At 56.9% G+C, this 26,211-nt stretch overlaps 14 protein-coding genes across 14 annotated transcripts; 5 read left to right on the forward strand and 9 right to left on the reverse strand.

Annotated features, from left to right (window-relative positions):
- MSY001_1368 (uncharacterized protein) lies at positions 1-1,095 on the reverse strand (the record flags this gene model as incomplete). The annotated part of the gene is made up of 1 exon (XM_018883169.1): positions 1-1,095. The coding sequence occupies one exon, from the start codon at positions 1,093-1,095 to the stop codon at positions 1-3; it is 1,095 nt and encodes a 364-aa protein (XP_018739955.1).
- A 638-nt stretch (positions 1,096-1,733) lies between these two features.
- MSY001_1369 (uncharacterized protein) lies at positions 1,734-3,680 on the forward strand (the record flags this gene model as incomplete). The annotated part of the gene is made up of 1 exon (XM_018883170.1): positions 1,734-3,680. The coding sequence occupies one exon, from the start codon at positions 1,734-1,736 to the stop codon at positions 3,678-3,680; it is 1,947 nt and encodes a 648-aa protein (XP_018739956.1).
- Positions 3,681-3,749: 69 nt separating this feature from the next.
- MSY001_1370 (uncharacterized protein) lies at positions 3,750-4,304 on the reverse strand (the record flags this gene model as incomplete). Its single annotated transcript, XM_018883171.1, has 1 exon — positions 3,750-4,304. One exon carries the CDS (start codon positions 4,302-4,304, stop codon positions 3,750-3,752), a length of 555 nt encoding a protein of 184 aa, XP_018739957.1.
- A 287-nt stretch (positions 4,305-4,591) lies between these two features.
- On the forward strand, positions 4,592-5,938 carry MSY001_1371 (uncharacterized protein; the record flags this gene model as incomplete). The annotated part of the gene is made up of 3 exons (XM_018883172.1): positions 4,592-5,503; positions 5,709-5,740; positions 5,869-5,938. The coding sequence occupies 3 exons, from the start codon at positions 4,592-4,594 to the stop codon at positions 5,936-5,938; spliced, it is 1,014 nt and encodes a 337-aa protein (XP_018739958.1).
- A 690-nt stretch (positions 5,939-6,628) lies between these two features.
- On the reverse strand, positions 6,629-8,436 carry MSY001_1372 (uncharacterized protein; the record flags this gene model as incomplete). Its single annotated transcript, XM_018883173.1, has 2 exons — positions 6,629-6,664; positions 6,790-8,436. The coding sequence occupies 2 exons, from the start codon at positions 8,434-8,436 to the stop codon at positions 6,629-6,631; spliced, it is 1,683 nt and encodes a 560-aa protein (XP_018739959.1).
- Positions 8,437-8,611: 175 nt separating this feature from the next.
- Mala s 6 (allergen) lies at positions 8,612-9,151 on the forward strand (the record flags this gene model as incomplete). Its single annotated transcript, XM_018883174.1, has 1 exon — positions 8,612-9,151. One exon carries the CDS (start codon positions 8,612-8,614, stop codon positions 9,149-9,151), a length of 540 nt encoding a protein of 179 aa, XP_018739960.1.
- Positions 9,152-9,177: 26 nt separating this feature from the next.
- Positions 9,178-10,750, reverse strand: MSY001_1374 (uncharacterized protein; the record flags this gene model as incomplete). The annotated part of the gene is made up of 5 exons (XM_018883175.1): positions 9,178-9,451; positions 9,477-9,905; positions 9,929-10,144; positions 10,169-10,295; positions 10,321-10,750. The coding sequence occupies 5 exons, from the start codon at positions 10,748-10,750 to the stop codon at positions 9,178-9,180; spliced, it is 1,476 nt and encodes a 491-aa protein (XP_018739961.1).
- A 36-nt stretch (positions 10,751-10,786) lies between these two features.
- On the forward strand, positions 10,787-11,026 carry MSY001_1375 (uncharacterized protein; the record flags this gene model as incomplete). The annotated part of the gene is made up of 2 exons (XM_018883177.1): positions 10,787-10,868; positions 10,896-11,026. The coding sequence occupies 2 exons, from the start codon at positions 10,787-10,789 to the stop codon at positions 11,024-11,026; spliced, it is 213 nt and encodes a 70-aa protein (XP_018739962.1).
- Positions 11,027-14,042: 3,016 nt separating this feature from the next.
- Positions 14,043-15,599, reverse strand: MSY001_1376 (uncharacterized protein; the record flags this gene model as incomplete). Its single annotated transcript, XM_018883178.1, has 2 exons — positions 14,043-15,449; positions 15,474-15,599. 2 exons carry the CDS (start codon positions 15,597-15,599, stop codon positions 14,043-14,045), a joined length of 1,533 nt encoding a protein of 510 aa, XP_018739963.1.
- Positions 15,600-15,679: 80 nt separating this feature from the next.
- On the reverse strand, positions 15,680-16,838 carry MSY001_1377 (uncharacterized protein; the record flags this gene model as incomplete). Its single annotated transcript, XM_018883179.1, has 4 exons — positions 15,680-15,787; positions 16,004-16,022; positions 16,084-16,595; positions 16,755-16,838. 4 exons carry the CDS (start codon positions 16,836-16,838, stop codon positions 15,680-15,682), a joined length of 723 nt encoding a protein of 240 aa, XP_018739964.1.
- A 61-nt stretch (positions 16,839-16,899) lies between these two features.
- On the reverse strand, positions 16,900-18,507 carry MSY001_1378 (uncharacterized protein; the record flags this gene model as incomplete). The annotated part of the gene is made up of 2 exons (XM_018883180.1): positions 16,900-18,299; positions 18,330-18,507. 2 exons carry the CDS (start codon positions 18,505-18,507, stop codon positions 16,900-16,902), a joined length of 1,578 nt encoding a protein of 525 aa, XP_018739965.1.
- A 661-nt stretch (positions 18,508-19,168) lies between these two features.
- On the reverse strand, positions 19,169-19,866 carry MSY001_1379 (uncharacterized protein; the record flags this gene model as incomplete). The annotated part of the gene is made up of 3 exons (XM_018883181.1): positions 19,169-19,282; positions 19,307-19,688; positions 19,715-19,866. The coding sequence occupies 3 exons, from the start codon at positions 19,864-19,866 to the stop codon at positions 19,169-19,171; spliced, it is 648 nt and encodes a 215-aa protein (XP_018739966.1).
- Positions 19,867-20,162: 296 nt separating this feature from the next.
- On the reverse strand, positions 20,163-22,550 carry MSY001_1380 (uncharacterized protein; the record flags this gene model as incomplete). Its single annotated transcript, XM_018883182.1, has 2 exons — positions 20,163-22,417; positions 22,496-22,550. The coding sequence occupies 2 exons, from the start codon at positions 22,548-22,550 to the stop codon at positions 20,163-20,165; spliced, it is 2,310 nt and encodes a 769-aa protein (XP_018739967.1).
- Positions 22,551-23,197: 647 nt separating this feature from the next.
- Positions 23,198-24,934, forward strand: MSY001_1381 (uncharacterized protein; the record flags this gene model as incomplete). Its single annotated transcript, XM_018883183.1, has 1 exon — positions 23,198-24,934. One exon carries the CDS (start codon positions 23,198-23,200, stop codon positions 24,932-24,934), a length of 1,737 nt encoding a protein of 578 aa, XP_018739968.1.
- Between the last annotated feature and the right edge of the window lie 1,277 nt (positions 24,935-26,211).

Here is a 26,211-nt window from a genome sequence, read left to right on the forward strand (position 1 = left end):
CTACAGCGTCGTATGGAAAATTACGTCCCAGAACTTACTTGTAACACCAAAGCCAAGTTCGTAGTTTTTGTAGTGGTGCTCCAGATGGTACCTCTTCTGCTCGCGGACGTACGCGGGCAATTTGGTGTGGTGCAGTGCATAATGCATCGTGTCGTATACAACGTACATGCTGTATGAGCCAGCAATCACGCCGTTCGCCACCGCAGTGGGGAACACAGCGTGCGCCAGCAAGAGCATGGGGAACGAAAGCACTGCAAACAGCACGGGTGGCATGACAAGTCGGTAGCGGTCCATAGGAAGGTAGTGATGGATGCCGTGTAGCAAAAAGTGCATCAGGTACGCGACCTGGTGATGCGGAAGGAAGCTGTCAATGTGGAAGATGAAGCGGTGGAAGAGATATTCCAGGAACGTCCAGAATACCACACCAAAAGTATAGCAGCCAAAGGCACTCGCGAAGCTCTTCGATGCGACGGCCCACGCGTCGCCTGCAAACCAGGACTGGAATTGCTGCGTAGAGACGTAGAAGAATCCAGCAGCAATGGGGAGCCAGAGCATCGGGATCACATACCACGGAGTCATCGTGAACACTTCCAAGAAAGCGTACGGCATCAGCGTCGCAGGCTCTTTCTTATGGCGTGGGATGTGCACCTGTTCGAGGTAGAACTCCTTGGTGAAATTCGACGTCAGCATTTGTGGAATGAGAGGCTTGTTCAGGTCCAGGAACTTATTCTGGGCATAGTCCTTCTCCAAATCCGTATCCTGCGGCTTGAAATCGTCAGGAAGGTGGGCATCGGCAGGCAGGAACGGCGACGTGGCCGCACCAGTGGTACTCGAGGCATCATCCACGAGCCGACCAATCTTGAATTCTTCCAGCATGCCAAAGGCATTCTTGGAGTGCTTGTGCGAAAGAGGATCGTTCATGATTTCTTCCACATCCTTGCCGGCGTATTCCATGACGACATCGTCGCCACCGGGGTGGTCCTCGAGGAATTCAGTGATATCATACACGAATCCCTTGTACGTAACCCAGCACTGCTTGGATGTGTTGCGTTTCGCCACATCGGCGCGCGTATATGTACTGGTAGTGGTAGACATGGCAAAGAAACGCAATACCTGTTGTGCTGCGTAAAACGACACGCCTGTGGCGTGGACGGAGGCTATGGAGGTGTGTCCAATCCACTTTTCCACGCCACTTTGACCCGGTAGCCACGTGGCGAATGAACACGCAGCGAAGAGCGACTGGTATCAACAGTTATAGCGGCATCTATGGGCCAGCTAGAGGCAAGATAGCACGTTGAAGTAGAGCTTACGGCTTGTTGCGATGCTGATCCAAATAGGCCTGCTCCGCTTCTAGCATGGTATTGTCGTTCATACTGCAGCTAGTCAGCCCACCGCATGCACGTACTATTGCAGAAGGCATTCATACATGGCCCTGTTCTGCTTGCGACACGCCCATGCCACGGAAAATAGACGATTGCGTGAGCACTCGACAAATTCTCGAAGTCAGTACGCCTTGGTACGAACCCTGCACGATAGGATCGCATTTCTTAAATGCCTCGTGTTTCTTTTCCTTCATAAACTTTTCATATTCCCGATTGCTCATAACACGCGAGGTATTGGACATGATGGCTGGATAACCACGAGGTTCGTGCGCGGGAGACAGGCGGAGCCGTTGAGTCAGCGCTGTGCTTCCCTCCACATCGACGGCCCTTTTCGTCGGTCCTACCGCCGCAATGAGTGCGGTGGCAGGTAAGGGCCCGCTGAAGGCCGCAGCCAAGCCCAAGACCAAAGCAAAACAAAGATACCTGAAAGCCAAGAAACAACGTAGGAAGATTCGCAAGGCGTCGGGCCCCAAACCGTTCGGCCAAGGCAAGAAAAAGAAGTCTAGGGCTGCGACGCTCGCATCCGAGACGCAGCCCCAGGAGACTGAGACGGCCGGGGAAACGTCGATGGATGTGTCCAGCACTGATGAAGCTCATTCCGAAAATATGGAGAGCGATACCGACTCGTATGAGCAGGCAGGAACACTCGAACAAGACTTGCCTGAGCATATTACGGCCGACTCATTACAGCCTCACGAAGACGGTCCTACGTCGGCAGCGTCAGATAAAGAGTCTTCGATAAAGTATTTGTACCGTTTTCCTCGTCCCCAGCAAACAGGTGAAGCCCATGCTCAGCAGCTCGCTGCACAAGGTATACCCGACGCACTGGCACGGCCTGTGGACGTGGTTGCCACACAGACTGAATCTCTTGCGGCACCAGACGGTCTAGGAGCCAGTTTGAGTTCGTCAGTACGCCAGCAGCTGCACAAACTTGGCATTTCCGAATGGTTCGCAGTGCAAGCCTCCGTGGTGCCCTGGCTACTATCTGACCGAAAGCAAAGCAGTTTGTATCTTCCCTACACGCCTCCGCGTGATCTCTGTGTCTCTGCGCCGACGGGAAGTGGAAAGACGCTGGCGTACACAGTGCCCATCGTGGAACTTCTCCAGACCAGGAGAGTCACTCAACTTCGTGCATTGATCCTTGTCCCGACGCGAGATTTGGCGGTACAGGTGCGAGATATGTTTGAGGCTGTGGGAAAAGGGAGTGGTCTCGCCACAGCGATGATCACAGGCAATCACAGCTTTCGTCATGAACAGGCACAGCTGGTTCATGTGGACGAAGATTATACCCGAAGCATGATCGATATCCTTATCGCAACGCCAGGTCGTCTCGTGGACCATCTACGCGGCACTCGCGGATTCACCCTGGAGCACCTGCGTTTTCTTGTCATTGACGAGGCTGACCGTCTCTTAGGGCAGTCGTTTCAGCAATGGGCATCTATGCTGCTGGACGCCATGGAGTCTCCGCCCTCTACATCGCCCCCGCTCGCACCGCAGACGCTTTTTCAGAAAACACCTACGTGGACGCATGACGATATGGATGTACCGCACCACAGTGTGCAAAAGTTACTCTTTTCGGCCACACTGACGCGAGATCCAGCAAAGATGTCGGCTCTTCGGCTTCGAGACCCCCATTATATACGCGTGCGCGATACTGAGCTGCCTGAAGACGAGGGTGGCATGGAGCGGTTTGCGCTGCCATCGACTCTTACGCAGCATGTTATCACTACGCCCAGTAGTGACAAGGTGCTGAATCTCCTTCGCCTGCTACATGATGAGACCCACCCGGTGCGACAGGCCCTCTGCTTCACAAAGAGTGTGGAAGCGGCGAACCGACTGGAACGCTTATTGCACTTCTTCGAGGATGCGTGGGCGCAGCAGCACAAGGTGCCTGCGCTCAACGTACAATTTTACTCGTCTGATCTAGGGACAGGCGACCGCATGGCTTTGCTTCGGCGCTTCCAACAAGGGGATATTGATTTGCTGATCTGCTCTGATCTAATCGCGCGTGGTATCGACTTGCCCGAAGTTCGACATGTCATTTCGTATGATGTCCCTATTGACATGGCCAAATACGTCCATCGTGTCGGTCGAACTGCGCGCGCTGGGCGGGCAGGTGATGCATGGAGTCTGGTCGAAGAACAAGAGGTGTTCCACTTTAAGCGCATGCTCCGTGAAGCTGGACAATGGGAGCGGGTACAAAGCGAAAAGAGCAAGCCGGCCAAACTCGAGCCATATATGCCACAATACAAAGAAGCCCTTGCACGCCTGGCGCAAGTCTATAGTCAGTACCGGTAGTCAACCCAGTACATTCGGGGCCTTTTTCTTTCGTTTGGTGCCCTTTTGGAAAGAACGCCAGCCTGTCTGTTAGAAATAAGTGAGCGTACCGCTTACGCGTTCTTCCCGAGACGCTTCCCAGGCGTTGTCCATATCCGCCCGGCGCTTGCGTTCCATCTCAGCAGCTTCACGTCGTTTGGCCGCATCAATTTCGGCTTCTTGCTTCATTTGGACCGCTCTGGAGTCAGTCGCCACAACGCACTTCCGCTTTTTTAGTTCCTCGTCTAGAATGATATGTTTTACATTGATCTTGATGCGATCCTCCCACGATGGTAGCAGCTGATCTAACCGCCCACCAGGTACCTGCTCCAGTTCAATTTCTTCAGCTGTCATGGTAATAGGAAGACCCAACTCACGCAAAGCAAGAAGTCGTGCACTGTCTACCGTCTCATCAACAAATTTGCGTCGCCCTTCATCTAGGAGCGCATCCATAGACTTTTTTAGCAAGTCAAACGCCTCTTCGGCACGTTCCTGATCGTCTTTCATTTTGTCTGGATGGATAAGCAGACTCTTTTTACGATAGGCCTTCTGGATCGCCTTTTCATCCGCATTCTGCGTAAGATCGAGTACATCATAGGGATTCATACGGAATGCAACATTCAAGATCCGGTCCACTTCGCGCGTCTGGTTCCGCGCGTATTTATCTTTCGCTATTCTGTTAAAAGGGCACCCACGTACCAGAAAGTTTCGGTTCAGGATATACTTCAAGTTTTTTCTTCTCATGGGCGAATTGAGGACGCGGCGGCGGCCCCGGCGGCGGCCCTGGCGGCCTGCGCGACGGCCCAGCCTCCGACATGGTTCGCTGGGAGAAGAGGGCTCCCCCGATCAGATGCATCGGGTGGCTAAAAAATGATGCACGCTTATGCAGAGAAATGGCACGTCAACGACCAGCCTGTGCTGGGTTTTCCACACTTAGTATGCGCGAGTCGACGGTAGGGACAACACGAGGTCCCAACGCTGCGGAGCCCAAGAAAAATTCTTTTTTTAAGGATGTGATCATGCTTCGCTGGTTAGTTTCGCCTACATTGGCGCTCCAGTTGGCATCTCTGTTCGTCCTGGGCTACCTGGTGTTTGAACATGTGTTGCCGGTGAGCATCAATCCGTTTAGGCCTTTCCTGTTTTTGTCGTACCGTCTTCCAGAAAGTCAGGTTCTTCTGCGTATCACTCAGAACCGCTTGTACGGTCCTGCTCCGACCTACTCGGCGGACAACGCGATCGCTACCGGGATCCGCTCTTTCTTCCAAGGGGTTCACGCAACGCTGTTCCCGGATGAGCCCAAGCTTCTTCGCTTCGGCAAGGGTATATTTGATGTGTGCTTCATGTCCTACTACGTGATCGTATTCAGCTTCTTGCGCCAAACCATTACAGAGAGAGTCTTTAAGCCAATGGCTGCTAGGTGGGGTATCAAGTCTCCCAACAAGCAGACCCGCTTCGCTGAGCAGGGCTATGCACTGACGTACTGGGGTACTACTAGCATTTTCGGCCTCTATGTTATGTCTTTCCAGGACAGCTGGTGGTACAATCTCGAGCATCTTTGGTACCAATATCCCCACTGGCAAATGCGACCGGAACTGAAGCTATACTATCTGCTACAGGCAAGCTACTGGCTGCAACAGGCGTTTGTCATGCTACTGGGTCTTGAGCGCCCACGGAAGGACTATTATGAACTGGTGGCCCACCATCTTGTCACTCTTTGGTTGATTGGATGGTCGTATTTTATCAACCTCACCATGATTGGAACGACAGTGTTTGTGTGTATGGACATCCCGGACACCTGGCTTGCGGTACGTTGAACTAGACTTATAACCGATTAGCTGTCTAAGATGCTCAACTATTTGGACCTCAATTTAGCAGCGGCTATCATTTATTCGACCTTTATGGTGGTGTGGTCGTATTTCCGCATTTACCTGAGCGCTCTTACGATCTATTCCGTGTATAAACACTACACCTTGATCCCCGCTTATGCGCGCACCTTTTATCCATCGCAAGGACACTGGCTGGTCTGGTGGATGCAATGTCACGTATGTCCGAACCTTTCACACAGCAGGTGTTTGCGCCCCTCTTCCTTCTTCTTCTTCTGAATATTTTCTGGTATGTGATCATGTGGCGCGTTTTGTATCGGTACGTTGTGGTTATGCTGACGCGTCAGTGCTCTTTGCGGTGTGTATGGCGACACCCGGGAAGATGGCGAAGATGAAGAGCCACCTAAGCAGGAGTAAATAGCATCATTTTCATTCAGATGTCCAAAGTGGAATCAATGGGAAGTCCATTTCCTAAAATATATAGGAAATGTGATATTCAAAAAGGGGCGCACTGGGAATTGAACCCAGGACCTCTTCTATGGATCTTCGGTCAAACGACCAGCCCTAAAGAAGAATCATACCACTAGACCATGCGCCCATGCTCAGGAAGCTTAGCTGATAATTAGTTATTTGATTAAGGAAGCAAAGGATCATTGGTGGAAAACTTCAAAAGAAACGGGGCGCACTGGGAATTGAACCCAGGACCTCTTCTATGGATCTTAGTCGGAGACAAGCCCTAAAGAAGAATCATACCACTAGACCATGCGCCCTAGCGATGTCAAGTCGTGTCAGACTAGGGTATAACAGGAACACGCAGAGCTACATACGGTTGACTTAACAAATCATGTTAGCGGATGACTTTTCAGCATACTCCTTGACTATAACTTAATATCATATCGAACACGGAAAGCAGCCACAAAGCAGTCGCTAGAGTTTGCATCAGGCTCCGAGTCATCCGATGATTTCTTTGGCAAGATCATGAAGCCAAGAGGACCGCACCCGCAATCAGGGCAGGTAAGGTATTTCACCACACGAGTCTCCCCAGGTTGAACATCGAATTTGTAGTCGTCTGATGGTGACGAGACGGAACTTGTCGTCTCAATGGGCTCAATTGGACGTGTTTGTCTCCGAAAACTGGGCAAACTGCCGCGAACAGAATCAGAACGCCGACGGCGGGTATTGTGGCCAGATTCTGAGGCCGGATCTGTCGAGCTCGCAGTGCTGCTTCTGGACATTGTTGGGAAATTGTGAGAACGGCTTGGGACGACCCACGTCACGTCACGGCTAAACGAGATATTTTCGAAACTCATGGGACCAGGTACATGCCAAAAGCCGCGGAGAGGTCCAATGGAATCGACGGATTTGCTGGTCGATTGGAATAGGGAGTTAAGCCAGGGCGCATTGCTCGCCTGAGGGGAACTGTCGGCTTCTGTCTCGCCCGAGTCACTGCTAGCCGTAGGAACAGCATCCAGCAAGGGGCCTGTTTCACGGATGATCCACTCGGACGAATTTCGATTCAGCAACACGCAATCACAGTGTTCGTTGGGGCAGTACAAGCGGTGCATATTCAGTCCATAGTTGCGGTCAACCAAGCGCGCCACAAGGGCAGAGTAGAAATTCTCGGATGCCGTTTTACCGGCGATGGCTTGGCCGAAAATGCGCTCGAAGGAGCAGGCAGGATTTTGCTTGGATTCGGAGGATGGAACGGATATTCCCAAATCGCGAGCGGCACCCTCCGAGATACTAGCGTTTTCAAGCAGCATCGTAAGGATCTGATCGTTCGTTAGACTACCGGTCTTGGGGGACATGGCGGAAGGAGAGTGTGTCTGGGCGTTCGCATTCGTGGGACTGTAGGGCGTGAAACCAGTCTCATGATCACTGCTGCCCAGGGAGTGCGGTCCGGACATGTGCTCCACGAGGATGCTTTGCGGCAGTGAGCCCATCGATGATGGGAGAGTTTGGGATAGTTCCGCCATATCGGCGGTGAGAAAAGATGCTTCATGCGAGCGGTCAATGTCGGGATGAATAAAGCGCCTCATTTCCAGCCAAGGCTCCGGCGCTACTTCAATATAGCTAGCACCATGGCAAACAAACCCAAACTGTTCAAAGAAAGACACGCGCTTGGGGGGACATATGGCCGCGACCACCTCAAACTCCTGGCCATGGAGGCTATCGCCTGACACAATGTTGTTTTCAAGCTGTTCGAGAAATGTACGCACGAGCCTCTTTCCGATGCCTTGGCGGCGATAGGAGGGGTCGACGCAAATTTCGTGAATGCACACCACGCGGGCCAGACCCGAGTGGCTGTGAGCGTGCCGACTTTGCGCGATGGGGGCAGGAGCGGCGGTCGCGCTACACACACCCACCAGTTTGCGCCGAGACTCGCCGGATGCCACAGACAGTGGGCCCGCGACCATAGGTGTTGGCACATTCATAAACATACCCAGAGTGAGTTTGGGGGCATGTTCGAGGCGAGTCATGATGCTGGAATAAGGAGGCGTCTGTTCGTGGGGGAGGCACCCCGACAAGAGGGTCTGAGCCGCCCGTCCGTCCTCGGGACGGAGATTGTCGAGATAGAACTGGGACTTGGTCATCTGCTTCGAAGAAGTCCTGCTTGAGCGTCCCGCGGAAGAGGATGCGGGTATTGGGTCACGGCTGGCCCGACGATTCGAATCCGATCGATCGAGCAGGCTAGAGGCGAGCCCTTGAGGACGCCCAAAATTGAAGGGAAACCCAGGCTTGGAGTTATCTGGCGTGCTTGGTTCTGAGACAGGAGGACTGCTGTAGCCCTCCGTGCTCTCCGGTGCGGAGCCTTGAGGAGGCTTAGAGTGGCGGCCCAGCGGCATAGCGCCCACGTCCAACGTCGGTGCGCGGGGACGTACACCCACTCTGTTGATTGCGTCAGCATTGGTCATCTGATTCATGCGGTTCAGCTCGTGGTTGGTTGCCGAAGGCTGTAGAATGACAGGCGCACGGACGGCGGGTGTGCTGGCAGCCTATATATAGAGGGTCTGACCGACACCAACCTACACCTGCCCTATTGTGTACGTACCGACAGTTTGTTGTGTCGTTCCCTAGACCTAATACAGGATGGCTTTTACTCCTTCTGTCGTTCGCCAATTTGCAGCTACCTCTCGCACTATGTCTAACGTTTTCTTCGACATTACCAAGAACGGCGCCCCTCTCGGCACTATTAAGTTCAAGCTGTTCGACGATGTGGTTCCGAAGACTGCCGCTAACTTCCGTGCTCTCTGCACTGGCGAGAAGGGCTTCGGCTACGCCGGCTCGCACTTCCACCGTGTGATCCCTGACTTTATGCTCCAGGGTGGTGACTTCACCGCTGGCAACGGCACGGGCGGCAAGTCGATCTACGGCGCCAAGTTCGCTGACGAGAACTTCCAGCTCAAGCACAACAAGCCTGGTCTGCTCTCGATGGCCAACGCTGGTCCTAACACCAACGGCTCGCAGTTCTTCATCACCACTGTGGTGACTAGCTGGCTGGACGGCAAGCACGTCGTCTTCGGTGAGGTCATTGACGGCATGAACGTTGTCAAGGCCATCGAGGCTGAGGGCAGCGGCAGCGGCAAGCCCCGTAGCCGCATCGAGATCGCCAAGTGCGGTGTGTGCTAAATGTCTGCCCATAGGCTTTGTCCATACTATTCTTCTGGCTGAACGATTGTATTCCAGCCGTCAAAACGCTGGTCGCCTAGGGCTGTGCCGCCTCGTTCGCCAGGCGTTAATGCACCCCCGCCGTGCTTCTGCCATGCCTCGCGCGTGACAAGGTGGGCCTCGAGGGCCTGCCTCGCTGCGGAGGTCGGCGCCGCGTGCAGCAGGGCCAGGGCGCCGCGCGCCGGCGCGTCGAGCGGGTCCCCTGGCAGGTACACATGCACTGGCACATCATCCGGTGCCAACATACGGAGCTCATGCTCGCTGACAGTGAGTGTCATATACGCACAGTCTTTGCCTTAGCCCGGGCACCCGAGCCGAGCCGCCGGTGAGCACGACGTGGCTCCACATCATGTCCTGCGCGGCCGGCGAGGCGCGCTGGATCGACTGGGCGACGAGCTCGTGAAGAGGGCCTTGTTCGAGGCCTGGTGTCAAAATGTGCAGCGTACCGATCCGGTCAGGTGAAAAAAGGTATTCAAATAGTTGGTAACGCTCCTGCCCCATGCGCAAGACCTGGTGCTCTGTCTGGGGGCCGGCCGTGCGGCGCGATGGGCCTGCAATAAAAGCATCTAGCTCGTCATCCGACACGATAGGGTGTGTCGGAGCCGGGGGACCGCTGAGCACGTAGCCATACTTGGTATTAGGATCCTTTACATCGTCAGGTGTCGCATAGTCGGGGAGCACGTATTGCTGGACCATGGGATTTGCCGAGTGGCGGCTGCGTTAGGCGTGGCGACGTACTGAAAGTGCTCGACGAACTGCTCGAAGCTCCACGAGCTCGGTGGCCCACGAGGCTCGTCGCCGCGTCGGTACGCAAGGGGCTCGCTCCTAGCCGCCACAAAACAGGACGCCGCTTTCATCTTGTCGATCAAATATGTCTCGTCCATCATGTTCCACTGGCGGTAGGAGAACATGACTTTGAGCAGGTGCGTCAAGACCTTGCCGCCCATGTCCAACCTAGGGTGAGTGCAGGGCGCGTACCTCTGTGCAGCGTTCCACTGTGCGGCGCCTTGCACCACCGGGACGGCATGGGTGTAGCTGTGGCCCACGTCGACGACGACCATGGCGTCTGGGCACGGGTCCATGGCGTATGGCACGAGCTGAGCGGCTGCGCATTATCGACTTATACGTACGAGTGGTCCTCCATATAGCGTCGGCCTCGTACCATTCAAAGAGGAGCATATCAAATGCACGCTGCTGCTCAGGCAGTAAAAAGTAGGGCTCGGTCACAATCACCGTGTGCCCCCGAAGAGCGCCAAACGTATCCGAGGAGCATCCAAGCGCGCGCACTAGAGCGCGGTCCCATACGGCCTTCTGCGCCTGCCAGTCCACAACAAGCCCCCGGTCAATGGGCAGGCGGAGTTGGAGCCCACCATAGTCAAGGCACTCAGACTCGATCAGATCGCCCACCAGCACCTGCCGACGCGCGCCCGGACGAGTACGTGCAATGGCATTCGGCAGAACGTGCACCTCGTGGCCCTCAGTCGTGGCTACGCGCACATGGGCCGCCCCCGTCTCGAGCACCACGCCCGGTCGTGCGTCCACACGCGACTTGCCTCGCATAAGGACAACGTGTGGAGGAGTAACGTGCTTCGAGCCATGTCGTTTGGACGGCCGCCGACGTTTTCCAACTTCCAGGTGCTGCCGCCTGAGCGCGGCTCATTCCCTTTGGACCATGACGGTGCGTTTGTGAATCTGACGGACGCAGGAGAGTGCACTGCAGCGATGCGCGAATACCTGGCGTGCCTCAAGGCCCACCAGAACAACAATGGCGCGTGCCGCCACTTGTCCAAAGCGTACCTGGCGTGCCGCATGGAGAAGTGCGTACACGGCGGCTGACCACTAGTGAGCTGATGGAGAAAGACAGTTTCGCGAACTTGGGCTTTGCGGATATTCCATCAAGTGAGCCGCCGCCTGCGCCCGCGCCCGAGCCCGAGCCAAAGAAGGATCGGCTCCTGTAGCATCTACAAACACCCCTGCTCTATGTTCCGCAGGCTCTCCCGTACGCTTTCGGCGACCCAGCCGCCGTGTGTGCGAGACCCGAACCCACATTGGGCCTCGGCAAGTGCCTGCTGCAGCACATCGTGCGCTAGCAGCGCCCGGGCCTCGGGCGTCGTCGGCATAGGCACGGGCCGTGCAAGCAGGGGCGAGGGCGAGCTCGATGCCTCCTGCAGTAGAAGGCGTCCCAGCGTCGCAAGCAGTACAGCTCGCTGGGGGTGGCCCTCGGGGTAAAGACTGCTCGGCTCGTCGCGTGCGCCGCGCGCCTGCATGCCAGCACAGAGGAGCATCGTCAGTTGTGTTGCCTCGTCCCAATCGCGCCGTTCAATGGCCAGGACGTGCGCGGCATGTACGAGCGTCCACATGGCGTAGTTCGACGGTGGCACCACAGCGCTAAGGCGAGGAAGCAAAGCGCGTAGCTGAGCGAGGAGTGGCTCGTCAAGCTGGGTATGCATACCCCGGTGAATCTTGGGTACGAGATCGAGCGCCTCAGCGACCAGCGCCTCTTTGGCGGCCGTGTCTACCTCGCCCGCACGACAATGGCAACAGCGTGGGCGCGCAGCGGGCGCGACCCATCCATGGCAGCCGGGTCGGGCGCACCAGCGCGCCGTGCGGGGATCTACCCAGTGGCCCCGCGTGCACAAGCGGCACTTGCATGTAAAGTAATAGCGCTCCTGGAGTGTCTGCTGTCGCACGGGCAGCGGCGCAGCGAGGTCGACGTACGATGTGTAGATGGGCTCGCCTTCCGCCAAGTCGCGCAAGGCCACCACCTCCATGGGGCAACGTGCGTGCTCTGTGGCGGAAGAAAAGACCACCACTGTGTTAGGTGTGCATGAGTGATTGAGAAGAGCGGCCGTTGGGTTCAGCGCAGCACCGATAGGATCTAGCTGGGCGTCTGTGAGGGTGAATGCGTTGGTCAGGCACTGGCACACGAGCTCCAGAAGTGACTTGGCCCTGTCTATGCCCAGCGCGCGGAGACCTGCCTCAGACCCCACGAACTGGGCGAGACGAACTGCCACTTGGGCGGCCTCGTCCCTTTGCGCGGCCGGTGCATCCTGGCGGTGCGACTGCATCGCAGCGAAAGGAGCCCACCATGCAGGTCCATGCCGTCGGCGTAGCCAGAGGAGCTGCGCGAGCACTCGGACGGAGGGACCAGGATCCCGGTCAAAGTCGGGCAGGGTGTCAGCACCTGCATACCAGCGCGCGAGTGCGTCGCACTCGTCTCGGTGTCGTGCCTGTTTCCATCCTGCGGCCTGGCATGTCGCGTCACAGTACCGCGCAAAGCGGCATCGTGAGCAGCGCAGGAGCCCCTGTTCTCGCCGAGCAAAGCAATAATGGCATCGAACGCCTAGTTGTGTGGTATTCAGAGCAGAGACTGCCTCAACGGCCAGCAGCGTAGTGCCTGCCGCGACGCCGCCAGACCCTGCAGCGATACGGAGGCCTCGTCCATGGGTTGGGCTGGCGTCAATGTCTAGCGGTGTGTTTTGTAGTGCATATACGGGCTCCGCTGGCTCTTCATTTGGCGGCGCCCGCGTGTCGGAGGCACGTTCCCGCCTAAGTCGCTGGGCCTTCCGCGCCTGGAATGACATGGCCTAGAGAGAAAATCGGCGCATTTGCCGCTTCCTGCAGGTGTGGAGGTTGCGCGACACTATATACTACACTACTGATACACGAGACTAGATCGTTGGATCACTCTGCACCCCCTCCTCCGACCAATCGACGCACTCCAACCGCTCCAACAGCTCCTTGTTTTTGGCAGGCAGCTCATATTTGGCAGCAGGGGGGTGCCTTGGCCACGCAACGGGCATGTGGCGTCCTGGCGCCTCGGACGCGAGCCACGCCGCGTCGGCGTCCTCGTGCACGGTCGGCAGGGGCTGGGAAGACGGACGGGCCGCGAGCTCCTGTGCAAAGAGGTTAGCGCTAGTGCGTCGTCTTGCCGTTGTCTCGCACTCGTCATCCGACAGGGCATGATAGTCTAGCGCATGCGCAGCCTCCGGATGCGCCTCCCGCTGTCGAGGCGGAAAGAGCAGCTGGGGGCGCGGCGGCGAGATGGCCATGCCGGCAGGGCGGCGTCCCTCGTGACCCTCGGCACCGTGGGCACACACGACACGCTGCCCACGGAACACAAACACGGTCTTACTTGGCGACTTGACGGGCCGCGCCATGGCGCGCATCAGCGCATTCGAGGCATTGGGTCCGGTGAAGCCCACATCTGCGGGTCCTCCTTCGACGAAAGGGTTGTGCGGGGTATCACGTATAGGCATGGCGTGCATGGGCCATGCATGCTCTGTCGATGGCACATCTTGGTCCCAGGATGACGACGTAGACCCTAATTCCATGCCACCCATCATCCACAGCGAGTCGATCGAATCGCTGTCGTGCCGCCGATGGTGGCTTGATCGTGTTTCTGCCGATGGGCGGTGCAGACCCAATTTGTCGTGCATCCGCCGACCGCGTGTACTCGGTGGCGTCAATACATGTGGATCGCGCCGGCACACGCGCTTGTGCTGGTGCAGCGCCTCTTTGTCGCCGTCGCTATCCACCGGCACCATGGTCGTGCGCTGCTGGTTGGCCGTGTCGATGGTAACTGCATCGTTGTGTCCAGATGAAGGGGGCGTGGGAAGCCGCTCCCACTTTCTCCGCGAGCTCTCAGCTGCGGCAGCGGGGCTCGTCATCGCTACAGGCCCGTTCGCGATGGGTGGCGAGCTACGAGAGTGGCTTGGACGATCCCCCTTTCTTGTTGCGCTGCAGGCCCATCGTCGCGGACATGCAGGGGGCTTGACTAGGGACCCAATCACGGAAGTTCTTTTTTGGGGCGGCATGGGCCCCACGAGCCCTCCACCTTCACACGTTGACGCTACGGAAACCGTTCCATAAAGTGCATGTGGAACTTGACAAAGCGCTCCACCATCTCGTCGGTGCCCTTGGCCAGGATCGTGGTGCGGAAAAACGAGTAGCTGGATCCATCTTCCAGGTACTCAGGGTAGAAGCTAAAGCCCGAGCCGGGAATGACGCAGATGCCCGTCTCCTCCAGTAGCTCAAGGCAGTAGAACTCATCCACCTTCTTGCCTACCTTCCTGGCGGCATCAGAGGCTGACTTGGAGAGGTGCATGCGGGGGAACACATACATGGCACCCTTGGCAGGCTCGACCTTCATACCAGGAAGCTCACCCAGGCGCTTGGCAATCAGCTCGGAACGGTCCTTGAGCGTATGGAAGATGGACGAGACCTCCTTCTTCCACAGATCATAGCTAGGCTCGCCCTCACGAGGGGGACGCACCAGCAGGTCCACACCAATTTGACCCTGTGCGGGAGGACAGAGGTTAAGACTGGCAATCTTCAGTACTTCCGCGTCGACGTCCTTGTCGAAATTGTTGAGGACAAAAAAGCCACCGCGGCGACCACACTCGCCAGTCATGCCCTTACTGATGCTGTGTAGCGACACGAGCTCCACAATCTGGCTCATGTCGCGTTTTCGCGGGTCGCTACTCTTGCCCAGGTCTAAGAGCACCTTTCGGAACGAAATGAAGGGTCGTTCGTTTTGGTATACGTTGGCCTGGTACACTTCATCAGCGAAGATGACAAGGCCCTCATTGTACGCCAGCTCAATTACTTGCTCAATTTCGTCCTTCGTCATGCACGAACCCGTCGGGTTACCGGGGTTGATTACCACGATCGCGCGCGGGTTCACGCCCGCCGCGCGCGCGACGGAAATCTGCTCCCGCACATTGTCGAAGTTGACGTCCCAATCGTGGTCGCTCCGCAACGTGTAGTAGACTGGCTCCACGTTGTATAGGGCCGAGGCGGCCGAGTAAAGGGGGTACTGCGGCGTCGGAATCAGAAGCGCATCATTTCCCGGAGCAAAGAACACTTGGAAGAGGAGCTGGACGCCCGCCGAAGCGCCGGCCGTCAAGTAGACATTGTCGAAGTCTTCCACGTAGCCATCGCGCTCGTGCAAAAAGTCAACCACATGTTGTCTCACCAGCTCATTTCCCCTAGAGTTTGTGTAAGCACCCACACTTCCAAAAGAGTCCAGCAGCTGCCTCGCGCGCTCCTGCACGTCTGTCGGGAACATGGCATCGCGCGTGGTCGATTCCATATGCAAGAGCGCCGGATATTCTGTCAGCGCCGCAACCTGGCGCCAGAACGTCAAAGGCTCCTGCGCCAGGATTGGCTGTTGCTGTGGGTTGCCGATGTTTGTCCACAAGACTGAGTCATACGGAAGCTTGGCTCCATGCTCGAGCTCGCGTTCAATTTGGTGGGCCTTTCGAGGGATTTCACCACGAACGGCATACTCCGCCTTTACCGCTTGCGGATTAATAGTGTCTAGCCGCATAACAGTCTGCTTCCTTGTCCGCAGCGTCTGCACATAGCGGCGGAACGGTACACCAACCTGGCGCAATGGGATACGCATATTCTAAGGGAAACATGCTATCACAATCTGGGGAGCAAATGAGTCATCACGTGTCCTCTACAGGGTCTCGAAAGGGAGAGCTATTCCAGATCCATCCCTAGCAGGAGAGACTTTTGCATAAACATGACTTGGGCCACAAAGGCCTCCAGATGGAAGATGGGTTTGTTGCCAGTGGCACTTCGCAGTTCCTAGTTGTTAGAGTCTCGCACTTACGTAGAAGGCAGCTTTCTGCACAATCTCTGCCTGCAGCGACTCGTCTACTCGGGCCACCAAAAACTTCGTCAGGTATTGGAAGATCAGGGAGGCAGGAATAGCATGCACCAGGAGCTCATAGAGTCGTCCACGCACCTCCAGCAAACGTGCTGGCGATGGCTCTGCGACAATCATATCGGCTGTGCGCTCACAGTACATCTGCCAGTCTGGCTGCGCAATCGTGACGGGGCCGCTCAGGTCAGGGCTTTCAAGTAAGCATCACATCACGTACGATTGGACGCGCAGCGTCTCCAGGACAAGAATAGCTTTGCGCACATTTCCCTCAGCATTGCGCACAATCTCATCGGCCACATGGTCTGGCAAGTGAAACTTTTCGCGCTTGGCAACGTGCCGCAGCACGCGCGCCATATCCTCGTCCTTCGGCGCACCCACGCGAAGGAGCAGGCATCGCGACCGGATAGGTGCAATGATGTGCGAGGTGCTGTTCGCACACAGAATGATGCGCAAGTTCTGCATATACTTTTCCATAGTTCGGCGGAGCGCGGCCTGGGCATCACGCGAGAGCATATCCGCTTCATTGATGACAATGACCTTGAACCGATGCGCTGCATTCTGGTCCACTTGCTGTGTCTGTGCAATCTCTTTGAGGATATCCTGAATGATGAGGCGGTCATAATTTCCTGCGTCGCTGGGTGTGATTTCAATATGGTAGTTGCTGCTGATAAGATTGACCTCAATCTTGCGCTTGCTCGGATTCAAAAAAACGCGCTGATCCACTCGGAGCTAAGATTAGCGTAGGGTACATGCCTTGTGTGTGCCTGGGCCATACAATGCCTTTAGAAAGCATGTAATGCGTGTCTTTTTGCCGGCACCGCTCGGGCCGTAAAATAGCATGTGCGGGACATCTTCGCTAGCAGCCTGGCGTTAGCGTAAAATGCTCACCAAGCTCTGGAGCTGATCTGTGAGTTGCGAGTGGTAATGCAGCTCACTCAAGTCCTTGGGCCGATACTTGTCCACGTACAGCATCGTTGAGCGCGTCGGGACGCGTCGTGGATCGCTTCGCGCTCCGCCTATATCACGTGCCTATTTACTGGAAGACGAGGGACGAGGGCTCCGAGGCAGCCGCTGCGTCGGACGAGGACCACTGCTGGAGCCATGCGAGCACCACCTCGTGCCATTTCAGCGAGTTTCGTGGATCTTGAACCCAGTGTCCTTCGTCAGGGAAGAAAAGTAGACGTGACGGCACACGTCGTCGCTGCAGCGCATGGAAGGCAGAGATGCCCTCCGCCGGGCTGAGTCGGTAGTCCTTGCCGCCATGTACGATCAAGTGTGGGGTGTTCCAGTGCGCCACGAAACGGTGTGGGCTGAACTTTTCGTACAGGTCAGGGTTCTCCCAGGGCACACCACCAAATTCCGACTCGGCAAAGTAGGTCTCCTCCGTGGAGTAGTACATCGATAGTGCATTGAAGATACCGTCATGCGTCACTAGTGCCTTGAAGAGCTTGTCGTCATTGTGACCTTGCAGCATATTGATCATATAGCCACCAAAGCTGGCACCGGCAGCCACAACACGCTCAGGATCAACATGTTTCTGGGTCTGTAGGATATGATGAACACCCTTCTTCACATCCTCGAGAACACGGTCACCCCAGTGTTCGAGGACACGATTCGTCATCGCTTGACCAAATCCGGTCGACCCAGATGGGTCCAGGGTGACGACCACGAAGCCGGCCGCCGCAAACGTAGTAGGGTTCCATCGCACGGACCACCCATCGCTCCAATCCCCTTCGGGTCCACCGTGTATGAGGACTGCCAGCGGCCAGCGGCCCCCTTCACGCACCACTTCCTCATACGATGGCGGCTTAAGGATCCACCCATGCATTTCGACATCATCTGCGCCCTTCCATGTGAACCGTTCTGGCCGTGGTCCCATGTCAATATCTTTGTGGGCGTCCGACCAGCGGAGGAAGTTGGTGAGTCGATGTGTGCTACCACTCTCTGTGCGCAAAAACACATCGTTAGGGCTATGCAGCGACGAAAGGAAGTACACCAATCGGCCATCCCTCAGTGGTATCAGCGACGACGCCGAGAACTGCGAGACCACAGCTTGGCGGTGCCCCAGCTTCGCGCCGTGCACTTCGATCTGATACACTGGGCGCTGCTCATCTTCCGTCACTGTTGCATAGAGGAACTTCCCATCAGGAGAAAATGTGAGCGTGTCGGGTGACACGTCCCAGTCGCGGGCAAACTCAGACTGCGTTTGATTCTCGAGCGAGTAGGTCTGGAGTACTTTCAGATCCGACTCAAGCCCATCTTTGTCCTGCTGCAGGAACGCCACCATGTCCTCTTGAGGCGAGATAACAGGTACTCCGGCCCAGCCGTGGCCCTCACGCGCCGTGATGCGCTTGGGCGGCGCACTGCCGTCCAAAGGAACCAGATAGATCTGCTGGCGTGTGTGCCAGGCAGGCGGGAGCTCGGGGTCCTTGGCTGTAAATGCAACCCAGTGGGATGACACACTAAAGTCGGCGGGGCCACCCAGAGGACCCACCGGCGTCTCGAGACGCGTGCCCTTCATGAGATTGCGGATGTGGCCATCGACTCTCCATTGCTGCGTCGTAGCATTTTTGCGGATGTCCACAGCAAACAGCTGCTTGCGCTTAAACGGATTTAGCCAGCGATCCCAGTGGCGCACCATGGTCGCATCATATACCATGCCCAGCGCCCAGGACTTGGCCTGTTCGCTGGCATCATGCTCAGGTACCTTGTCCAAGTCGCCATCATCATAGACAGTGGCGGCAAACACCAGGGTTCCTGCGACTTTGGAGGTGCGCACGAACCGAATGTGCTCGGGCGGCGTCCGAACAGACACAACCGGGTCACAGGACGTGCTCGGGCTGCCTGTCAGAGGATACTGGCACACGTTCTGACCGTCGGCAAAGGCGAGCGTGTCATCGTCTAGGAAGATAGCCGCGTCTGCCCCATGCAATAGCTCCTTCACAGGGATGCTTTTATCCCAGGGGGTCTTCCTCGACAGAGGTACACGGTAGAGCACCTTTTTCGATTCGCCCGATTTTGACGACGGGTACGCCACGCCTACCACGGCTTCTGTGCCCGCGGGGTTCACCGCCAGGGAGCCTGGGCGTGGTGCCTCCACCAGTAGGGTCGGTGTCAAGGTCACTCTAGCCTGCGCCATCGTTATCACACCTGCTGCCACCGCTGCGACGATCGGGGCCAGATGCATGGTGTCCGGGGCGCACGTAAGCGCTCATCCGCTTGAACGTGGAGGTTCACGCCCGCGCGCCGCAGGCGCCGTCCTACGGGACACGGCGAGAAGGGAGCTGGGCCGGCTACGGCGTCTATTGTGTCTGCGGTCCATAACCACGCAGACCTTCGGCGAATCCCCACTCTGTAGAGACGCTGTATGGCTCAGAAATATGCGAGCCGTCCTTCGTGATTTTAGCGATTTGGAACTGGCGTCAGTGGGTGACACATACACGGTTCAAACTGCGCGCGTCACGGTAGACTGGGGTAAGTGAGAAGCATGACGTACATAGCACACGCATACATTCCTCCAAAATAGAGCGCGCTTCTTCTTCGGTCAGACTAGCTTCGCGGCCCTCTACAGCCTTGCGCAGCATCGGTTGAGCAAGGTGGAGACCAAAGCCGGTGGCGATCGTCGTGCTCTGGTAGGTCGTTCCCAGCAAGTCCACATAGCCCAAGAAAGGCTCGGAAGATCTCGCATCGTAGCCTCCGAGCACCAGCGCGTTCCAAAGGGGGTCCATCTTGGAGCGCTTCTCGTACATGGTGCGCGACAAATACGCGTACACTTGCGCGGGAGTCAGCGCATGGCCGTCGTTCTCGAGCTCTTCTTTCTCACTGATGCGTTAGTTCCATCGACGTACATCAGCTTGTTCAGAGTATGTTTGAGATTCTGCCAGTCGCTCATGTCACCACTGGCACCGATCACCACATTGTCGCCTACGCGCTCCAGGCGCCGAATATCCATGAATCGCGCCAGAGATCCGTACGAAGCCAGATTGTCTGCCGCCAGCATGACACCGTCCTTGTATTGCAGGCCGAGCACCGAAGTACCCGTCACAATGGGTTGCCTGCATAAGCTCGGCGCATCAGTACGTACTGTGTCTTTTGACGAGCGTCATCAAATGCATCCTTTGGCTGACTAGCCGGTGCGTTTAGTCCCCAAACACAGCTAGTAGAAGACACCTGGTCCACATGCGGCTGCGAGCTCCATGTCTGGCCCGGATAGGCGAACATGGTCAGCGAGGCACAAGCCGTGTTGGATCGCTCGGACGCTGACGACGCTTGTCACGTGCGGCAGATCGTTGATACCTAATAGCCTACATGGCGCGGCCAAGCCACGCTGGACTCGCGAAGCGAGCGGTTGGGTGTCGAGCTGCGCGGCGCATCGGGGCCCACACTGGAACGCAAGGCGTCATGAGAGACAGCCTTTTCTGTCTGTCCGCGACGCAATGCTTCCAAACGATCACGCAGGGACGTGGTATGCTCATCGATCCATTTGAGGCTCCCGAGATGCGCGTTCAGAATCGCAGAGATCTGCATAATGGGATCTTCATATCCGACGCTCGTCTCCCGACCACCGATGCGCATCGAGTTAAGTGCTTGTGGAGAGGCATCCACCAGATCGCGCGTGCTCGTCGAAGAGCCTGATGGGGCTGTCATCTGATTCACCTCCTCAATCATGGACACAAGGTTTCGCGACATGTCGTCCAACTGCGCATTGAGACTCTCCGCCAGCGAATAGGCCTTTTCACGTTCCACATCAGCCGTGCCCACATCGCCGCGCGGCTGTGCTCCTGCGGACTGCAGGAGGTCTTTCCGCTGGGCCTCGTAGGCATCCAGCAGAGCATTCAACTCAGCCTGCTGTTGCTCAACATGGTCCAGCGTCTGCTCGATCCCTGTGTGTCGCTCTTCAGCTTGAGACACTTGTGTTACAAGCTTGGAGATCTCGTCGGCGCCCTTGAGCAGCACTCGGTCCCAGGCCGCCACCTCGCCGGCTTGCAAACTAAACTCCTTGATCGATGCATCAAGCTCATCTTGCCACATTTTCACAATATCTTCCATGCTCTTTCCTCGAAGAAGCGAGGGAGCCGCCGCTGCCGCAGCACCAGGCTTTGTAGCGGTAGCCGTCGACGTGCCTGTCTTTTCGGCAGAAGATTTGTCGAACAGGTTGGTAGACGGAGCGGATCCTCCACTGCCAGAGTCGGCAGGCTTTCCAAATGAGAATCCACCACTCGTCGATGGCGCAGTATCGTTGGACTTTGTCTCTGCCGGCTTGCCAAAAGAAAAGCCCGTCCCAGACGTAGCACTAGCGCTCGGTCCAGCTGGGTTGGACTCCGTCGGCTTGCCACCCGCGCCGCCGAAACTGAAGCCGCCCGCTGGCTTGGGGTCGTCCTTCTTCTCGGTAGGTTTGGCACCGAAACTGAAGCCACCTGCTGGCTTGGACTCGTCTTTCTTCTCGGCAGGTTTAGCACCAAAACTAAAGCCGCCTGCCGGCTTGGGCTCTTCTTTTTTCTCCTCAGGCTTGGTGCCGAAGCTAAAGCCACCCGCTGGCTTGGGCCCGTCCTGCTTTTCGGCGGGCTTGGCACCGAAACTGAAGCCACCTGCCGGCTTGGGCTCTTCTTTTTTCTCCTCTGGCTTGGTGCCAAAGCTGAAGCCACCTGCCGGCTTGGGCTCTTCCTTTTTCTCCTCTGGCTTGGTGCCAAAGCTGAAGCCACCTGCCGGCTTGGGCTCTTCTTTTTTCTCCTCTGGCTTGGCGCCGAAGCTGAAACCACCTGACGGTTTGGACTCGTTCTTCTCGGTGGGTTTCGCCCCAAAGCTGAAGCCACCTAGCGACTTGGGCTCGTCCTTTTTCTCGGGCGGTGCGCCAAAGCTAAAGCCGGCTGTCTTGGGCTCCTCCTTTTTCTCCTCTGGCTTAGAGCCAAAGCTAAAGCCGGTCGCTGGCTTTGGTCCATCCTTCTCGGGTGCCGCAAAGCTAAATCCAGACGTCTTGGGGGCCTCGGGTTTTGCGCCGAAGCTAAAGCCTGCCGTCTTATTCTCGGCCTTCTGGTCAGGCTTAGTTCCGAAGCTAAAGCCCGAAGGTTTCGGCTCTTCCTTCTTCTCAGCGGGTGGAGCACCGAAACTAAAGCCACCTAGCGACTTTGGCTCGTCCTTCTTCTCTTCAGGCTTGGCGCCGAAACTAAAGCCAGTGGAAGCTGGCTCTTTCTTCTCCGCAGGCTTGGCACCAAACGAGAAACCACCAGAGGACGGGGCCGCAGAGGAGCCATTTCCAAATGCACCCGCGGCAGGCGTGGTGTCCGCAGGCTTAGCACCAAAACTAAAGGCGCCTGTGCCGCCCTCAGTACTCGGCTTGGGCGCACCAAACAAGCCCGAGGAAGGACCACTGGCGGCCGGCTTTTGGCCAAAGAGATTTGTCGGAGGCTGAGAAGCAGGCGTCGTTGAAGCAGCAGCACCCCCGAAAGAAAAGCCACTGCTAAGTTTCGGTTGGTCAGTGCCAGTCGCCGTGCTGGGCGTAGTGCTCGCTCCGCCAAACGAGAAGGCAGGCGTCGAGGATGTCGATGCCGCGCCTGGCGTCCCAAATAGCGGTTTCGACGGGGTCGTCGTGGCACTCTGTGAATTGTCTGCGGTGAGTCTAGGACACATACTCTGTGTGCCGAACGAAAACGTCGGCTTATTGCCTGACGCGTCTAGGGTAAGCATGTCAACATGGCACCTACTCTTATCGGACGAACCGAAGGAAAATGAGGCGGGCGCACCGCCTCCGAAAGCTGTATTGTGTTAAATGGGAGCACGTACACATATCCCCGTGTCCGCCGTTGGAGACGAGGTTGGCCGCGGGCGGCGGGCGCGGCGTGTCGCTCATCCACGTGACCTATCCCTACGCGTTTGGCAGACGCAGCATGGTTCCCTGACGATGCCTACACGTACTATCCCTGTGCGTGATCGCACCGGCCAAGGCGCCAACGCGCAGAGGCAAGACCATGCCATGAATCAACCGTGGAGGAGCAGTCTGTATGTACCACTGAAACTAACGGCCTAGCGATCTTGTGTGGTCCTACTCGCGCTCCCAGGCCTATTTTGGTGATAACCTTATCAGTTCTCCCAGCTTTGTCGAGCGTCGCTGGCATGACAGCTCGTCGAGTGGGCTCTGCGATTCGGAAACTGAGACGATTCAAGACACCGATACGCGAAATTCTGGCGCTGATTTCACTGATGGCGAGTATTCCGCAGACAATGATACTTTTTCGGACGACGATACCTCCCCTGCCGCACGCGTGCGCGACCGTCCGACGGCATCACTCGACACGCAAAAGTATTGGCAAAATCTTGGAACCGATAGTGAGCTCATGTCAGAGCGCGCAGGTCGTCGGAGCAAGTCACGGTCTACCGTGCGGAATGAGCGACCCAGCTACATGCGCGCGCCTACCCATGATTTTGACGAAGGTCTCAGCGATGACAACCTCGATTCGAGCCGGAGCCACAGTCAGAGCCCGAAGCGCATGGATCCGGATGTTCCAACCGAGCCGCAGCCGAACCGCCTGAACTATGTTGCGCAGGATCGCGCACGCAGTCGTCCCCCCATGAACCCGAGCCCCCATGCCGGCCGGTCGCGGGAGCGGCAGCGAACGCCCCTGCGTGCAAGTGCTCCGCAGTTGCGTGATCCGTACCACTTTGACGAGCGCACCCTTCTGCTGACGCTGCCCGATACCGAATCGGATTACCAGGCCTCTCGATTGCATAAACCCACAACACCTACAAAGACCGGCTATGTGCGCCAGAAGAGCACGTTCTGGCAGACGTGGTTCAATGCTGTGAACGCGCTGGTGGGCGTCGGCATCCTCTCGATGCCTCTTGTACTCCGCCAGGCGGGATGGCTCGGCGGCGCGCTATTATTTTTGCTGTGTGGATTTGCCACGAACTACACGGGCAAGTTGATTGCGCGCATCTTGGCGCATGATCCGCAACTAAAGACCTACGTCGATATTGGTCGCTACGCATTTGGACCGAGTGCCCGGTACTGGATTGCGATCATGTTCTGTGCCGAGATGATATTTGTATCTATGGCGCTAGTCATCTTGTTGGGGGATAGTGCATCAGTGCTATACTATGGAAAGGACCAGGAACCTGACGCATGGGCGCTTTTTGCTTTCAAGGTGATCGGCTTTGTTGTTGTCCTGCCCACTGTGTTTCTGCCCCTGTCGTTCCTCTCGCCCATCTCGCTGGTGGGCATCACGAGCATTCTATTCACCATTGTTGTGCTCTTTATCGATGGTATTGTCAAGCGCACAACACCAGGGAGCCTTTGGGATCCGGCTGTCACGGAGTTGGGACCCCGCTTCAAGGGCATGGGTATCGGTTTTGGCCTCCTGATGTCGGGCTTTGCCTCGCACCCGATCTTACCATCTTTATACCGTGACATGCAACATCCCGAGCAGTTCAATCGCATGCTAGATCTGGCATATCTGGCTACAGCGGCGCTCTATGGAACGATGGGTGTCGTTGGGTACATCATGTTCGGTACGAACGTCTCAGACGAGGTGACTAGTGATCTGGCGCGTACGCGCGGCATGCCGCTCTTTCTTACGACTGCATGTGTGGTCTTGATCATTGTGAACTCCATGTCCAAGTTTGCGCTTGCGCTGAGGCCGGTGCAGAACTTCTTTGAAAGCGCTCTTGGTCTCTCTGTGGATCCCATCCCTGCCGCGGAGCCGGAGGAACAGCAGCGTCTCCTCTCACCGGGTGCTGTCCCGACACACGACACACCTTCCGTGTCACGGGTCCCCGGCTTGCATCATATCTACTCGCGTTTTGGTGTGCATGTCGCTCGTCTAGCGCTCTCTCTTACGGTCGCTATCGCTGTCCTGTGCATGGCCGTGGCCCTCCCGAGCCTCGAGCGTGTGATGGGCTTCCTTGGCGCATTTCTGACTTTCAACACGTGCATTCTGGGACCGATTCTCGCTGCCATGGTCGTATTTGCAGCAGAGCGCAAATGTCTCTCGCAGGCTGCGGACCTCGTTCTCCTCGGCGTCACCTCGGTGCTCGCCATTCTGGGCACGGTCTACACCCTCCACCCGTCTTTCTAGAGATACCCTCCACATAGCATTGTGTTGCGCGCGCAGATCGGTGGCGTGCATATAGTAACATCCACAAGATCGACAAGTTCTACGGCGGAGAAAGTATCGACTAGCGGTGCCGCGGTGCTTCGCGATCCTCATCATCCTTCTGTTGTCCTACTGTCAGCGCTGGTGCTGACATATCTATACCTACTCCCCTCTCAACCGCACGCTGGCGTGCAAAGGTGCTGGCACCTACTACCCCCTCGAATACCTTGACCCTCTTTCGCCCTTCCCTCTTTTCATGTCCTCCGAATCCATCTCTCCCTCTGGTCTCATTATTGCCCTCACTGTCGGTATCGGTGGCGGGATGCTGGTCATTTGCGCACTGGGCCTGGTGAGTGGCTATTTGGTGCGGCGGAGCTGGCTGACCAAGCGCGAGCAATCGCTGAAGCAAGCTCGTTTGCAGACTTGGTATCCATTAACTAACTCTGAACACTCGTTGGCGAAGAAACCAAGACCGGATGAAGAGATAATCACGCTGTACCAGGTGCCCGACACACAGGCCACCACTCCTGCCATCCTGCGCCCGGGCTCTTACGTCTCTCCCCCCCGCACTGCTGTGGTCCCGGCCGCGCCACCCCCTGCCATTACACCATCAAAGATAAATTCAGCATCATCGTTTGAAGATTCTGTGCGCTTCCCTAAGCATGTCTCGGCTGAAGCGCCCAGCTCATCGGTGTCGCTGGAGATGCCATCTATGCAGCGTTCTGCGTCGCAGCACGCTGTGCCTCGGACGCAGTCCCTCCGAAACAAACTCAATCTCCCACATTCCCTTTCCCCCAAGTCGTCTATCCGCCAGGCGAGTCAGCGTTATTCACGCCTGAGCCAGGGGATGCTCTCGCGCTTACCATCGCATTTCCGCTCGCACAGGTCCAGCCGGCCCGTCTCTCTTGAGTCAGGCGAGTCTCTTGGAATGCCTGAAAAGGAAATCCCGATGGTTCGGCGCCTGACACGCAAAGAACCCCGCTTCCAGTACGACTCGAGCTCTTATTCGTCATCCGTGTGTACGCCTGAAGACGGCTGCGAAGCGCCTGTCGACGGCCTGTCGACGGTACTTACGCCGCCGCCGCTTGCGTTACTAAAGCCGGAAGAGAGTGAACCGAGTGATATGCTGCAGCAGCGGGTCAGGGCCTGGCAGGAAAGCAGTATGAATGCCTCGCCTCCAGAGGAAGACGATGCCGTATCTCTTGTTGCAGAGCTGCCTTCTCTGTCCCAGTATCGCTCGAACAGGGCGGCCTTGCGCC

The sequence above is a fragment of the Malassezia sympodialis genome, genomic scaffold (genome assembly GCF_000349305.1).
Source record: "Malassezia sympodialis ATCC 42132 genomic scaffold, msy_sf_5, whole genome shotgun sequence".
NCBI classification, from domain to species: domain Eukaryota; kingdom Fungi; phylum Basidiomycota; class Malasseziomycetes; order Malasseziales; family Malasseziaceae; genus Malassezia; species Malassezia sympodialis.